At 36.8% G+C, this 16083-nt stretch overlaps 1 protein-coding gene across 10 annotated transcripts in view; it reads left to right on the forward strand.

The window, feature by feature from the left end:
• PLEKHA7 (pleckstrin homology domain containing A7) overlaps positions 1-16083 on the forward strand; it is a 135393-nt gene that overhangs the window by 116099 nt on the left and 3211 nt on the right. For 8 of the 10 annotated variants that reach the window (XM_082762119.1, XM_082762122.1, XM_082762127.1 and 5 more), the window contains 10 exons: positions 2557-2665; positions 3747-3985; positions 4426-4614; positions 4835-4952; positions 5564-5643; positions 6037-6237; positions 9376-9534; positions 11657-11790; positions 12642-12784; positions 15932-16040. In XM_082762119.1, coding sequence (XP_082618245.1) covers positions 2557-2665; positions 3747-3985; positions 4426-4614; positions 4835-4952; positions 5564-5643; positions 6037-6237; positions 9376-9534; positions 11657-11790; positions 12642-12784; positions 15932-16029 — 1470 coding nt within the window. In that variant the 3' untranslated portion in view covers positions 16030-16040. The remainder of the gene's footprint in view (positions 1-2556; positions 2666-3746; positions 3986-4425; positions 4615-4834; positions 4953-5563; positions 5644-6036; positions 6238-9375; positions 9535-11656; positions 11791-12641; positions 12785-15931; positions 16041-16083) is intronic. The other 2 variants (XM_082762121.1, XM_082762123.1) reach the window with 2 other exon arrangements.

Raw genomic sequence — 16083 nt, forward strand, 5'->3', positions numbered from 1 at the left:
CAAAAAATCCCAGGAGTAGAATAAGATCATCCCTGTATGAAGTCATTTTGATTAACAAAGGGAAATTACAGGTTTACACGGAATATACTTTAAAAAAGTACTTTAACAAACAGTTTTCAGTTCTGCATTGCACATGCTTAAAATACTGGCTGCATGGCATGTGATTTAGCAGTACACATGGAAGGGAAAATGGCTTGCACTGAAAAAAATGTGAACTTAGTTTAACATCTCATATCATGTACATATATGCAGACATATGCATGCACACAGACGTACACATGGGACGTGTTTTATGTGTCTATACTTAAATATGTACATGCACATTTAAATATATGCAGAGATAAGTTTGTCTTTGGCTAAGACTTTAAAAAATGTTTCCGAATATCCATTTTGGAGGTATTAAGGGGAGCTGATTTTTCTGGAAAGTACAGAATATTGTTAAAACCACAGTCTTTCAAAGAAGTCTGATTTTTAAGTGCCCATAATCATTGGGGTCTTTAGGTGTCTGCCCAAGCATGCATAGGCTCAAGACTATTTACCTAGCATTTTACAATAGCATTAAATACATGTTGTACTTAAAAACAACAACAACAAAAAGCAAACAAAACCACACACACACACAAAAGCAACAAACCAAGTCAAACCAAAACAAACAAACCAAAAAAAAACCAAACACCCACAACACCACACACACAAAAAAGCCTGTAGTCTTCATGGAATATTACTGAAAAATCAATAAAATTGCAGGCTCAAGCTGCCATAGGAAATGGCTAATACTGTTTTTATATATCATTAATTAAGAGGTAAAAAACTAAATGGTTTGAGCAGCTTGGTTGAAGGTAAATCTTGCTTTCAAGATTGTAGCTTCATTGTCTTTTGCTTAAGGGTTGGGATCTGGTCATGCTGAAATTAACTTTGAAGTTCTATTTTGTCAGTGATGACTTCTCAGTTGTTAAGTGTTTCTGCTCTGGTTTTATAAATCATGCTAAATTATGTTTCTGTGTGAGGGAAGTTAGAGAAATTAATTTCTCTCTCCAAGCTAACTTTTCATGCTCGCCCATAAAGTATATTTATACCCTCTGGTAAACAGCAGTCCTGGTTTTCATAATTTAAAAATAAATTCATCTGTTTATCTTTTGGACCTATTCCATTTTTGGTTTAAAATATTGTCTTCACATAAAGAGTTAAGTAACGGGAAGAAATAATATCAAAAGATCTTTTTTTTTTTTTGTATATTACTGATCCAACATTTTTCTGAGTGGTTTCAGAAAAAGAATTTTTTGTGTGTGTGTGTTGTTTTTTGTGACCAATCTTGAGGTTTGATTATTGTAAATCCATCATTTTGTGCCTTGTGGGATGATTAATCTCATAAAAATGAAATGAAATTTGTAAATTTATGGTTTTCTTCCTGACAATCTTTCAAGATATGTCCCATCTATCGAGTGAGTTTACTACAGGCAAATAACGTTCTCCATCATTTAAATGTTGGTGTTCTTGGCACCCTGTTTCCTGATCTGTTACTTTGCTGGACATATTTTCTAACGTAAGACAGAAAGTAGAAAGCAATTGATATGTTTTCCCTAGTTCTACGAGGTTTAAGAGCTTTTACTGAAGTTTTTCTCTTTCAGGTTTATAGGATTAATTAGCGGTTATTTTGCAGCTCCTGGCAAGTGATGGATTTCTGGGGTTCTTAAGGAGTTTGTATGCAATTCCTGACTAAAGTGTTGCAGTGCCTTCAGCTTTCGTTATAAAACCACAGGGAAAACAATATCATTAAGTTTATTCTTAATGCCGATTTTTGAAGGAAGATTTATCAGGCATTAATTCCGTAGAAAATAATAATGGCTTACCATAAAGTATCAAGATTACTCCCAACCTGGGGAAAAAAATAAAAACCCACAAACAGAGGGGAAAACAGCTATTTATGGTGATTGCAATAAATGCATGGCTGAAGTGGTGGCTTCAGCAGCCAGGGCTTCAAGCCACAAGATACGGTCAGGGGCAGGATCCGGACTGTGGACAAAGCTTCCCGGTCTTGCCTGTTGGAAAGAATCAGTAGAGCAAATAGGGTACCAGATGGGACTGAATCCTGGGAGAACAGAGGGATGTTGTTTCAACCTGTAACACATCATGTCCAGTAGTTTTGTAACACTGCCCTATCAGCCTGAAGGGTGTTCGAAAGATGTGAGAATTTAATTTGGGGTCAAATTAAAAGCTCACTGTATGTAGAATATTAAATTAGGTTTTTGCAGTCTGAATAATAACGTAGGGAACAGTATGGTGATGTCTCATTCCCTATCTATTCTCTAGAAAGTCTTCCCTGACTCAGAAAATGCTCTAAATGTTATGGGCCTACCTGTGAGATATGTTGGTTGGGGTGGTTTGTTTGTTTGTTAAATGTTAAAATTAACATTTAACCCATTTCTAGACTCCTAGGTTCTCATGTAAGTTCTGGAAAATGAGTTTGGGTCTGGTATCAAAAACAGGATAACCCCATTATAAATTAAAATGGGTTTTATATGTATATGTATCTTCTCTTTTATTATAAACAACCAGGAGAAAGCACAAATACAAAAAGACTTGTGGAGGATTGAAGATGTTACAGCTGGCTTGAGTGCAAATAAAGCAAATTACAAAACCATAGTAGACTCTATCAAGAATCCAGGTAAGGAGAACATAATTAAAATGTTAGAAATATGCTGGTGAATCTTTGGGTCTGTGGGAATTGTCTAGAAATACGTTCTACTGCAGAAAATGCAGGTAATTGTGCACTGTAGCAGAAACCTCTGTAGCTTGAGCACATTATCTTGGTGTTTCTTCGATTGAGGTCTTAAAATGTTTTTCATTTGGTTTAACATACTAAAATGTAACAAGCCATAGAAAAGGCAGCAACAACAATAATAACAGTGGGGTAAGCTGTGCAAGATGCAGGAAGAGCTTCTCTCACGTAACAAGCTCATACCATAGCAGTATCCACATTGCACCCCGTCCCGGAGCTCCTCTCTGCACTCATCTGCTGTTTTTCCCTTGGATGCTGCCCAGCTGCCCTTGCCATAGTTACCTTCCCCCTCCCTCTTCAGGCAGGTGTTTGGTGGGCAGAGCAACAACATCAGCTATGGAAAAGAGGAAGGGAAAGTGTGTGTGGTCTGCATTTCAATTGCTTTATTACATTTCGAAGAAAAGACCTGACACATTGGGATAGCAAGAGGCTGTTAATGCCTCCTGGAAACTCACTTCATACTTAAAGTATCTTTGCTTACCTTGTATGCACAGAGATAAAATTGTTCTTAGATGGTGAGATTTTATGTTATTTAAGGTATGGCTCTTGTGCTTAGCTGTGTCTAGATCTAGAGGCATCTTAAGGAATCTGTTGAGTGGGGCCATATCCAGCTGGTGAACTGCCTGCATGTGACTCGTGGGCTTTTCCTTCCTCTCTCCATTGCCAGGGGATTTCACTGGCTGATATTAAAGTGTAGGTTTTTATTTTTAGCCTGAAGGGCATGTTTGATCCTCATCAAGAAAATGTTGCCCATCCTATAATCTACCAATCATAGATTCTTTTATTCAAAAAAAAAAAAAGGCAAACAAACCATTTGTGTTGAAAATAACATGCAGTGTTAAGGCTGTTTTTTAAAGCCTAAGGATGTTAATTTCTATTCCTATGAACATAGTTGATACAAGAAGTTGATAGCTACAAGAAGCACACATATAACAGTGTCTAACATCTGTGCATATTTCTCCCCTAGAGAGAAAAACAGTGCCTTCATTTTCTCAGTCTACAGTGCCTTCCTTACCAGCTTCTCTCACAACCGTGGATAGCAAACCCTCCATTCCACAGAGCCCTCCAGCCAGCCCGGTCAAACCTTCTTTGGAGGTTAGGCTGTATCCACAGCCTTATTTCCAGGCCAGAACGCAGCACCAAGCACCGCAGCTGAAGAAAATCGAGCCGCCTCTTCAGTCACCAGTTAGGCTAAAGCCAAAGGTTGTAAGTACTGCTGTTGTGAGACTCCTTCACCACTCTTTCCATTTGCTTCTGGCTGAAACACTGAAAGCTTTCATGGTTACTAAGTGCACGCAGTGTGGAGGCACAACAAGGAGACGCTCAGTTTCATTACAAACCCCTTAAGCTATAACAAATACAGGAGAATATGTCTCGAACTGGGAGGTTTATGCACAGGGGCCGTATACTGCTGTCCAGCATACCAAGGCAGAGCCTTCCTTGCTCTTCTTTGGAAATGCTTTTTGGTTGATTGGTTGTTGGCTTTCTTGGGTCTCCTTTGCTTTTAACACCTCAAGACCTGGAGGACAGTGAAGAGCATGCTAAAGCAGTCATAAATAACTCATGCAATGTAATGAAATTTCAGACAGTTTATGCCAGACGGTTTGCAGACTGTTTGCCAAATACCCGTGTTTTCCCGTTACCAGGAAGATGAAGCACCACCCAGACCTCCTCTCCCTCAGTTATACAGTCCTGAAGATCAGCCACCAGCCGTTCCACCTCTCCCAAGAGAAGCCACTGTCATCAGGCACACGTCGGTGCGGGGCCTGAAACGGCAGTCAGATGAAAGAAAGAGAGACAGAGAACTAGGACAGTATGTAAATGGAGATTATAGGGTGAGCACTCACAGATTTATAAACCTGCACTTTAAGATTGTGTGAACCTATAATGCAAGAGACTGTTTTGTAACAAAGAGACAGAGAATGGATCTATGCTGTATAGTAAGGGCAGAGAGATTCAGTAATCCATAAACAAAACCTACTGGGATTTGTTTTAAGACTATTAAGACTTGCTGTCTGTGATTCCATTTGAGCCAGTAAGTATTTTTCCACACAGGTAGAGCTGCGTTCATATGTGAGTGAGCCAGAACTAGCAACGATAGGCGGTGACCTCAGCCAACCTGCCAGCGGTTTAATAAGCTCTGATAGTGGATACCAGACATTACCTACCCGTGGTAAGCCAGGATTTTACACGGCTGATTTGTAACGGTGCTTTCTGTATAGGAGCTTTACTCTCCTAGGATTTTCTGGAAGTGGTCTTTATTTTAAGATCATTATTTTTCGGTTAACTGTGTAATGCTATGGAATTCTCGAAATTTTATGTTTCTTAATGGTGCCATTATAGATAACCAGCCTTTTACAAAGCAGCTTCATATATAATGCTTTAAAAAAAACAGCAAAACATGCAGTTAGATGTTAGAACGTCTCCTGTATTCAGAATTATTCTTCGTCATAATTTCTGTATTGTATTTACAAAGTCAAGTATTTTTTAAACACTTTAATTGCCTGTGGAAATTAATTAAATGGAAGTGCTAAAGAAAAATAACATAATGCCATGAAACACTACACACAACTTGCCACTACATTCTGCTGTGCTACAGTTCTGTAATAGTTTAACAAATGAAGATAGAGAGGGTATTTTGGAAAAAGGGGTTCATTTTTTATTTATTTTCTTCTTGTTTCTTACCCCTCTAACTGCAAATGTTGTTAAGATTTGACTTTCTTCACAGATACCTTCCTTCTGTCTGTCATTTAGTTTTAAAGCATTCTTTTTTTCTTTATGAAGGTTTATCTGGATCAACTTCCAGATTGCACCAATCATCTACCATTTCATCATATGCAACGCTTCGAAGGGATAGGTCCAAGGTAAGTTTTAATTGAACGTCTGAAAGCAAATGCTTGGATCGTTCAAAATATTCGTAAGCCCAGAGTATATTTTGCCTAGCAGGAGATAGGTTTCTAATAGTGTGGGAGAGAACCCAACACCTGTGATCTAATCAAATTTTTCTCACTTTCTCAAATGAATCAGGAAGTAGACAGACAGTGTATTGCATTTGTAATAGATTCATAAAGCAAAGTTTAGAATCAAAAATCACCACTACTAATAGAAATTTAAGAGTTTAAATATGCAAATTAATACAAAGTAATAGAGCAAAATCATCTTAGTTTAGTAATAAGGCAGGAGAAAGATATTTTTTGTATACTACTTATGAACTATTGATTCCCACACATGTTTTGTGTGCCTTGTGCCTTCTTCAGGAGAGACCAAAGAGTGCCTTGGAACGTTTATACTCTGGAGACCACCAAAGAGGCAAGATGAGTGCAGAGGAGCAACTAGAAAGAATGAAACGACATCAGAAGGCGTTAGTTCGGGAACGCAAGAGAACTCTTAGCCAAGGAGAAAGGCAGTCTGTTTCATCTCGCTCTTTCGTCAGGCCCATTTCTGCAGACATAGGCTCAGTATGTTAGATATGCCTTAAAAGGACTAAGCTAAAAATATCTTTGGATTTTTTTTTCCTAGCAAGCACTTTCACTTGAGCGTGTGTGATGCTTCTAGTCTAATTAAATTAGTATTATACAGTATAAAATGAGGTCAGAGAGCGTGAGTAACAGATGATCATTTTTTACTAGTAGTTAACAGTATATGTAGCAGGTTCAGCAGGTAAGTTGGTCAGAGGTTAGTGTGCTGAGTGGAGATGAGAGTATATTGGAGTGATTCCGGAGACATGGTTTTGTTTTTTATTGGAATTGTATTTAGAAAGTGTAAGAAGCTTGTATGGTTTTAAAACTGCTTCATAATGGAATGGGCCTTTTAGAATGTTCTTATTCTCCAAGGTTATTTTTTCTTTTAAATTCATAAATTAGGCTGCAAGATAGTAATGTTAATATCAGGCCATGCAGTTTGTATATTTGTTTGGTTGGTTTTTGTGTGTGTGTGTCTTTGGTTTTGGTTGTTGTGTTTTTTTTTTTTGTTTATTTTTATTTTTTAAAGTGAAATGGATAATCGGTTTTGAAACCTAATAACACTTATTAGAAAATTTTCTAAGAGCGAATGTCTTTCAGTTGGCACAAATTCTTCTTTAAAGCTCAGAATGTAGAATATTCTAATAAGGCTCAAATTTAAGCAGCTGAAGAAAAGGACTTCTGTTGCATTCTGAGATTAAATGCTGTACAGAATATAAGTTTGTAGTTATATGGTTTGGATACTAACCAAAGCAATCCTAATTGGTGAAGCTACCCAGTTTCTCACTTGGTGCTAAACCAAGATTGTACTGTAATTGCACTTATGCTGTAGTCTTTTAATTTATTTTTCATTTGGTCCACTAGAGCTTTAGAATGATCACCTTGTTTTACCTAATTCATTGCACAAGATCTCTTGCTTTTAGATTTGTCACTCATCATACCTAATGCCTCTTTTTTTTTTCTTTTGTTTGCTTGTTTTTAATTTGCAAAATTTTGTAGTTATTTTACAATTTCTAACTGGACTACTCAATTTTTACCAGGCTTAATTGCATTTAGTACGTGTGTGTCAATTGCTAGCATTTAAAAAACCCTATAATATTCAGCCTTTCATTCCCACCGCTCAGTAACACACTTTTACAGCCAATTATTTATATTTACCTTCCCAGTAAATGAGTGCACTACTTGGAGACATTCATCTATTTTGTCTTCTGTTTTGCAATCACAAATTTATTAAAGATAGTGCATAACATTTGGGAATTGTAGAACTATGGGATAACTGTTACTTTCATATTTTAATTAGAACTAAATCAGAGCTTCTAATGTTTCCTGAGTCTAACATAACATACACGAGCTGAATTTAAACATTTTTGTGACACTCCTTATTAACATTTGTGGCAAATACTTTGTCTATAAATTTGGGTGCCATCTTAGTCTTTTTCCTTGCTGTGAAGAATTGAAATTAAATTCAGCCCTAGCAGTGTTCTGTAGAGGTCATCTCTTGTACCTACGGGGCTTCAACACGCAAAAAGCATGTTTGATAGCACAATTACTTACAGCATTGCAATTATTTAGCAGCCAAAATGGCAAACAGTTAAATGTATAATTGAAATGCTGCTCAGTATGTAACATTTGCTTTAAACATACATTGTATATGTAACTCGAATTTTTAATTGGTCAGCTCGCAAATGTAGAATGACATTTTAAGTATTGATCACAGTACATGAATTCATTTGTTATATAAAATGCCTTTTTAATGTAAAAGTTGCAACATCAAAGCCAATAAAAACTCTGCTTTGTAATAATGGTTTGATGTTTTTCTTAATTACATTTAATAATTTGAAAATGATAATGTGTATTTGAAATATACGATGTCAATCAGGCCTGGTTTGAATATGAGTAGAATAAGAAGTTTGGAGTATTAGAATGAGAAAAACATTTCTTCTCTTTTGAATTCTGGAAAAAAAAAAATCTTAATTTTTGAGATGTAATTGCCTTTTAGCTATTTAACTTTTTAAATACATATGGAAGACATTTTTTGAGTGAAGATTGAGAGCTTGTGCATGAATAGGTTTCAAGCAGATTTCATAACGCAGGTAGTGTCATGGAGGCTAAGGACTTCAAATAGAGCTCAAAATTCAACCAAAACAAGCTAGAGCTTTGTAATAGGAATGTTAGACGTGTTCTTAATAAACATAGTGACACATTCTCCTGTTGATAGCCTCAAATACTTGAGGAGATAATTTGGTTGTTGATTTTGTCCCTTTTCTTTCTCACTGCTTTTAATACAGTGTTTCAGCTCTGTATGGTAAAGCTGCTGAGATGGAATGGTGCTGCAGCAGAACTTAGTTTTTTGATCCTTATGAACAAAAATGTGTTGGTAGGGTTTTTAAGTGTGAGTTTATATGCAGCTGTATTGTAGCTGTGAAGGGGCTACTATGCAATAATTTGGGAACTCTAAAATATGCTGTTTAATTTAAATGTGCTCTGAATTTATTATTGCTCAGTCTTTCTCTTGTAAAGGCAATATGAAAGATTTTTAATCTTTGCAGGTAGCTAGTTGAACACAATGGCTTTGAGCAAAGTCATAAGAGCTTAGAAGTTACGAAAATTACTACGAATTCAAGACAAGTTAAGGCTAGTATGTAAAATACCAGCTTTAATCACCAAGTCTTTTTCTAGCATACAATTTACGAATTGCAATTATCAATCTGCAGCATAAATGTCCTTTCTGTGGGGCCATTCAAGTTCACCCAGCATTGCCTGGTTATAATGCCTAGGGCAAGGCTGTCACTCCACAGATTCACTTGTACTGACATCTGTGCTTCCACGGATGTTGGTGCTAGTGCCATGTTAATCAGCATATGTGGATTGTGGTTATTATATTTGTTAGAATTTAATACAGCTGAACATTGTCTGTAGAATTCAACACTACTCTGAAATCCATGCAGCACAGCTAGAGATCAAATCTCACAGCCAAATGTTCCAGGAAATGCAGTAGCGTATTCATTTTCCTGTCAGTTCAGGAGTATGCTCTGTGGATTCTTTCAGCAATATAGCATTTGCAGCCGTAGTTATGTACGTTGCTAAATGGTCAGTATGGTTGAATGCTATTAATTGTTTTGTATCTATTACCAGTGGAAACGAGAGCAAGAATTTGATTTGCAGCTACTTGAGAGGGCCATTCGTGGAGAAGACAAGGATGAAAATGAATGGCTAAAAGTTCAGCCAATAGCAGTAACAGTAACAGAGACAGACCTGGAGCCTCAAGACTATGATTTAGATATCAGCAGAGAGGTAACACTCGTTATGTGCTTCCTTTCTATCTCTTCCATCTCCCAACATATTAACCTTTCTCTAAGTTCTAGGTAGTGAATTCTTGTCTTTTGTTTCAAAAATGAGCCGCAAGTTCCAACAAAAAGGTATTGAAAAGGAAGCATATTTATGGCCTGGCTCCTAGAGTTTCTGTAAGGTTTGTGTTCGTATGGTGTTCTAGTGGAGAGAACAAACTGAAAGGTTGGCTTTACTGTCTGAAACACATCATGCCTTATACAGAAAAAGTTATTAAGTTAGGCAATGGTATGTAAAAATTAGGGGGGTAAAAATAATGAGACGGCAACATGAAGAGTATTTAAGAAACTGCTAGGAAGTAGAAGTTCGTTCCACAGAATATGTTACTCTTCATTTGATCTGGCTAAACATATTAGAGAAGAGGGAGCACTGCTTTATCCTGGTCAGAACAGAAAAAGCTTTTTTGGTGGCTTTCCAAGTGATTTTGTGTTCTGGACACGAGGTTTGTTTCCACTCCACTAACTGAGTTAAGTATTTGTTTGAAATGCGATTGAGCCATCTGGTGGAAAGGGAAGAGTAGAACAAGTGGAAAGATAGAAGTATGCATTGTGTAAAATGCCATGATAGATGGAAAGTCGATGAAATTGTTAATGATACTTAGACTAGTAAGCACCTCTACTCTGCTTAAAGCAGCTGCCAGGGTGCCATTTAGGGAGACATTTTTAAGAGGATGAACATGAGCCATTATCTGTTGATCGCTCTGTACAAATGCGTCATTCATTAATCTTTCAATGTGTTCTACAGAAAACGTAGTGCTCCTGTAAACTTCAGAAATACAATAAATGCTCTTACTGCATTGCCTTTCCTTGTTGCACTCTATTAAAATCTTTTCCGGAAGGCCTTCAGGGCTTCTTGAATCACTACATCCAAACTAGCACCTCCAGCCTAAGATAGGACACGTTTGTGTGTAGGCATTTTTGTCATACCTGAGAGTGACTGAAATGGGCCTGAAGATCTGGATTTAAAGCTTCTTTCTCAGGTTACCCGTGCTGTCCTTTTCCATTTCATTTACCGTCCTCTTCACCTGACTACTTCCATACCTCATGAGGCAAGGTACTCAGTTGTGTCTTTACGGGCACCATTTAAAACTTTGAATTTTGGAAACTCATGGCCTTATGAGTGTTTTACAGAAATCCAATGGGGATGGGGAGGGATAGTTCTCCTTTTATCACTTTTGTTTATCCGTGCATTTGCTGTTTGTGCATTTTGAAAGTAGTCTGTTCTACTAAGCATTCATTTTCTAAGTCCATTTCATGTTCTGAGCATTCATTTTCAATGTCCATTTGTAAACTGAATTTTCATTAGGTGGTTTAGAAGCAAAATTTGTCTGCAAAGAAACTGATCCTGACCACAACTTGTTGCTAGCTTTTGTGCAATCGGTTCAGTTATTAAAATTTTCAGTCTACATAATTGTGTGTATTCAACACGTTGTAATTGTGTGTATTCAACATGTTGTTAAATGCCCGATGTAAGTATATTTCTGGGTCAGTTCCCTAGGCAACTTTTGAACACCTAAGGTTTCAAAATCTACAGTCAAGGAATTTCCAGCAATGATTACAAACTGTTGGTTTGGGGATTTTTTTTTTCTTTGCTGCTGCTCACAGAGAAAGATGGTGTGGTTTGAAAAGAGTGGTACCCTGGATTAAAACTTCAGGTGATATCTCCTTTCAGTTATAGGAAATCCTCACTGGCATGACACAAATATTTTCCAGTGTTCTTTTAAGTCTGTCCATTCACTCTTGTATACGGTTTCTTCTTTCTAGTGCAGCAACTTGAGGTAGTGCCCTACTTTGGGCTCTAAACTGAGCTGAAGAAAAGGTTACCTATTGATTCTAATTTCTTTTGTAATCCCCTTTAATATTTCTTTGATCCATCTTCTAAAGGAAGGAAAAAGACACTGTTAAAAGGGCATCAGCTTATGTCCAAAGGGAATGTTTAGCATGGGCTACGTGTACTGGCTGTGAAGACCTCTGCTGTATTGTTTCTACTGTGTTCTCACATTGAGGAGAATATATCTCAAAGTTTAAGTCCTTGTTATTAAAATTTGATGCTTGCTTTCTTTCCACAGCTTTCAAAACCTGAGAAGGTTGCAATTCCAGAACGCTATGTTGAATTGGAGCCAGAAGAACCTCTTTCTACAGAAGAACTGGCAGCAAGGCAGCGTAAAGCAGAGAAGATAAAGAGTATTCTTACTAAATCGAGGTCAGTTATTTTTCAGATCATATATGTAGTTTGGTGTTAAAGATTGGAATCTGACTTTATGTAACAGTCTATTTCCTCTTCAATTTAATTATTTGAGTGTGGTGGCTTTTTTTTTAATCTAAGTGTGGTGGAAAATGCATACAGTGTAATATACTTAGTACGCTTAGAGATCCTTTATAGAAAAGGATACAGGAGAGAGAATAATGACAGGTTTTGTGTATGTCCATTTTCTTGTTCAGAGCATCCTAAAATAGGAGTGAGTCTTTACCAAACGGCTAGTAGATGAGGGTGAGGAGGAAGGAAAGGCACAGAGCAGAATATAAATCAATGTGAGAGCAAGCTTCTGTTGTCTGCAGAGAGGTGGAGTTCTAAAAGAACTCTTTTGGATACTTAGAGCTAATGTAGAGTCAGCTGAAGTGTTCAGTATCAATAATTTGGTTACCTCAGATGCCTGCAAATATAGTTTCTTTGTAAGATTGTAGAATTGTCTGCATCTGAGGACCACCAGGTTACATCTCTTCCTCTGAGCTCTAACAAGAAATTTTATTAACAACTTCAAATAAAGAGCATTTTTATAGCGCTTTCATGTAAACAACCCATTTACAAAGGACTTTCAGATGTACTTGAGAGATGCAGATATTGTGACTGCATTTGTAATGGCTGCAACATTTGTCTTTGCTGTGGTCATTTACATACAATATCTAACGCTACTTCAAAGAACTTCAATGAAATACGGAGTCTGATGTGTGAGATCCGAAACTTGCTGTATGTATTGAAGCTTGTTCTCATCTGCAGAGTGGATTTTTCTTTATCTTTGTAAATGTTAATGTTGTTTTGCACTTTCCTGCTAGTATGCACAATCTACAGCCTGCTATTGCCCAGGACAAGCACAACTCAGTTGATTTAGATTCACAGCTGCAAGAGCAGGAACGCATCATTACCATATCATACGCTTTGGCTTCTGAAGCCTCTCAGAGGAGCAAGGAGGTAGCAGGTAATACTTAGTTATTTACAAAATAACAGCTATTTCTTACTTGCTTCTAAAGTTGTGTGTGGTTGTTGCTGAACTTCTGGCAAAAGAGAGAATTTTAGCCATTCACATTCAAAATAGTGAGAAGTGTGTATAGGTAACAAATTCAGAGAAGCTAAAGGTTTACATTGAGCAGGGTCTGGTATTCAGTGAACAGGGTGAATGGGAGAAAATAGTGTGAGCAGAAAGTTCAGAACTTGGAAACTCGCTGTTACTAATAGCACAAAGAACATTTTCTTTGAATGCGAACTAGATCTGAAGTGAGCTGTATCTGTAATCACTTTTAAAAGTAAAATGGTTGATGATGTATAAAATGAAGGGAAATTATTTATTTTTAACAGAAAGATTCAGTAGCCTGATGATTGAAACTATAGTATAATCATTTGCAGCTTGAGCTATGTAACAACAGGCTGAAAAAGACATTGTAAAATGGGTATTGGTATGTTTCTGTCTGGTGACCAGGATTAGAGATCAGAGCAAGACAACCATGCATGAATTCTGCTTGATGCCTGGAAAGCAGTAGACCCTCTGTAATATGTTATTAAAGATGACAATTTCACTCTTGATTGCTTTATAGTTGAAATAAGTAAAAAAAAAAAAAAAAAAAAAAAAAAATTAACAGATTTGTATGGCATATTAATCCATGCAGCAGCTATTCTAGCAAGTACTTGACCAGCCATTTATAACTTCCACAGTTCACTGTTCCAGCGGAGAATGGAAATAATGGAAGCTTTAACTATGATGGAGAAAAAATATGCATGTTCCTCATTTGAAGTTGTCAGTTTAAACATATGGTACTTGCCACAGAAGCTTTCAAGGCCTTTCCCTTAAAGACAGATTATTCCAATACTCAGATGCGTACCACACATCTGGAGTAACAGACTGTGGATTGAGTGTGGCTGCATACTCAGATGTGGTGGCAGCGAAATCTAAGGGGAACGTGATTTTTTCAGAGGAAAGGATGCATTTTCAGGTTATCAAACTTGAGATTTTGGAGGGGTTCTGTGAGAAATTAACGGACTTGAAGGAATAATAAGGATTCACTGAGGCTAGATATTATAAATAAACACAATTGGAAGGTGTTGGGAGCATTTCAGGGAAAACCTCTTGGAACTTCAGGCATCTCTGCCTAGAAACAGCTTCTCCTCAGGTTGTCTGGTCCCAATTTGAGTAAGCAGGTCCTCAGTACTGTAACACTGACTTTTGCACGCTTTGGTCACGGAGCAGGACTTTGTGTTTGGGAGGTAGGAACCAACGCAGCATTTTGCCACCTGAGTTTTGGCTGCTTCTGGGAAAAGATGGCACCAAAACTAAGAGCATCAAGGGTGAGCACAGTCCTTTCTTGAAATTATTCCCATGTCCGTACAGCAAGAGCAGAGAGGCTGCCGTAGTAAACAGTCTTCATGTGGACAGGTAACATACTTCTTGGTGTGTGTGAAGGTGAACGGCACTGAAATATGTTTGATCTGTTTGTATTTTATAGTTAACGTAGTAGTTGTGAGGTAGCTTGTAATAGCTACGTAGCACAATAGCTACGTAAAAGCAATTTTTTGCTTTTACATTTTAAAGTTTTCATGATAATTATTTCAAAGTGAGATTAACACACATTCTGGGGTATCTACTTAAAATCTACTTAATTCTTTACTTCTCCCTAAAGAGAGAATTAAAATGTGTCTTCCCTGAAATGTTTAACTGCTGCTTGAAAAATACATTTGCAGTCAGTTGTGAGAGGTTTGTTTTAATATTAGCTTAATACCTTTGTGAAGCATAGCACCCGGCTTATTTTTCTCTCAGACACTTAACAAACAAAACCAAAAAAAGTTAGGTAATAGTAAAGGAATTGACTGTTAAGAAAGTCCTCATGTTTCCATCTGTGCCCAGTTTTCTTTACCACATTTCTACCTCAAAGACTCATTTCTTACACAATGATTGCAAATATTACTTTCTCATTTAAAAACAAACAAGAATGAAAAGGTGGATAATTCTTAAAAAAAAAAAAAAAAAAAAAAAAAAAAAGTGGTTAAAAAAGAAAATTATGTAACATGTTGAGCATCTGATTGCACATTCTGATTTATTTTAATTTTACAGATTCCTTCACGTTCTTATTTTTGTAGTTTGAATTTAAAATATGTATTGCCAAAGTTGCTTCTTGTTGATGAAGCGGACCATATCTGAAAATCCAACCCTAAATGTCCAGATGTAGTAAAAAAAAAGATTTGCTTTGAAAGAACTAAAGCTTAACTTTTCCTATTTTATTTTTGTAAAGCAGATAACTTGTGTTAGGAAGCTGTGATAATATAAATCACTTTTAATAGAAATTGTGCATTTATCTAACTCCTGTAGTGCAGCATGTTGAAAATCTGCCTTGTAAACAGAAATCATGCCAAGAGTCTGAAAGATTAAAGTCTTTCTTAAAGTACATGTCTCAAGAAGTCAGTTCCCAGTATCCCTCTGTTTTTTTGGAAACAGGTCTACCTCTGGCCTTCCGAAATGAAAAGGCAGAATTTAAGATTGAGTTTCAGTCTCTGTAGTTTCAAGATTGTCTTCTAACCATTGCTCTACTTTATAAACAAGTATACTTACAGTGTTGTATTTTTTTTTTATTCTGATATTTCAAATGTATTTTTCATGCTCTGTAGTAAGAAAAATGTTTATATGCATCTATATTTGCGTGTGTGTGATTTTCTATATAGCACCTTTATATCTGTTTTTTGGCATGTAACAAATGAGCCTGTACAAGTGCAGGAAAATCTTGAAACCAAGTTAGTAAATTTGGGTGCTATTCCAGAACTGTGATGTTAAAAGCAGAATTTGATTAAGATACGTCAGTATCATGTGCCTTAATATGTTCCAGTGAAACTTCACCTTAAGACAGTTGTCCATATTCTCATCAAAACAGGAATGTTTATTTGCATAACTTAAGGCAACTAATAGAAAAAGATAGCAAGTAGAAATGTTGTTTAAGTTGTGTTCCATGTAACTAAAATAACGTAACACCTCATTGCTGTTGCTAATCGGGTTTCCTATCCACGTGGTAGAAAATTGAGGTGGCTCTGTTTTGATACGGATGTTTGATTGTGCAGCCTAATTGGTGTATGTGATCCCTTCTAGCTCAGCAGTTGACCTTTCCACCTAAAGCACCCTCACCTTCTGTACCACAGCCACCTCACTCCCCCTTAAGCAATGGATTTCACTACACATTTGTTTAAACACCTTAAAAGTAAGAACTAACTGCTCTTGGCATGTCTGATTTGCCATTGTAT

The sequence above is a fragment of the Aythya marila genome, assembly GCF_965140915.1.
Source record: "Aythya marila genome assembly, chromosome: 5".
Taxonomy (NCBI): Eukaryota; Metazoa; Chordata; class Aves; order Anseriformes; family Anatidae; genus Aythya; species Aythya marila.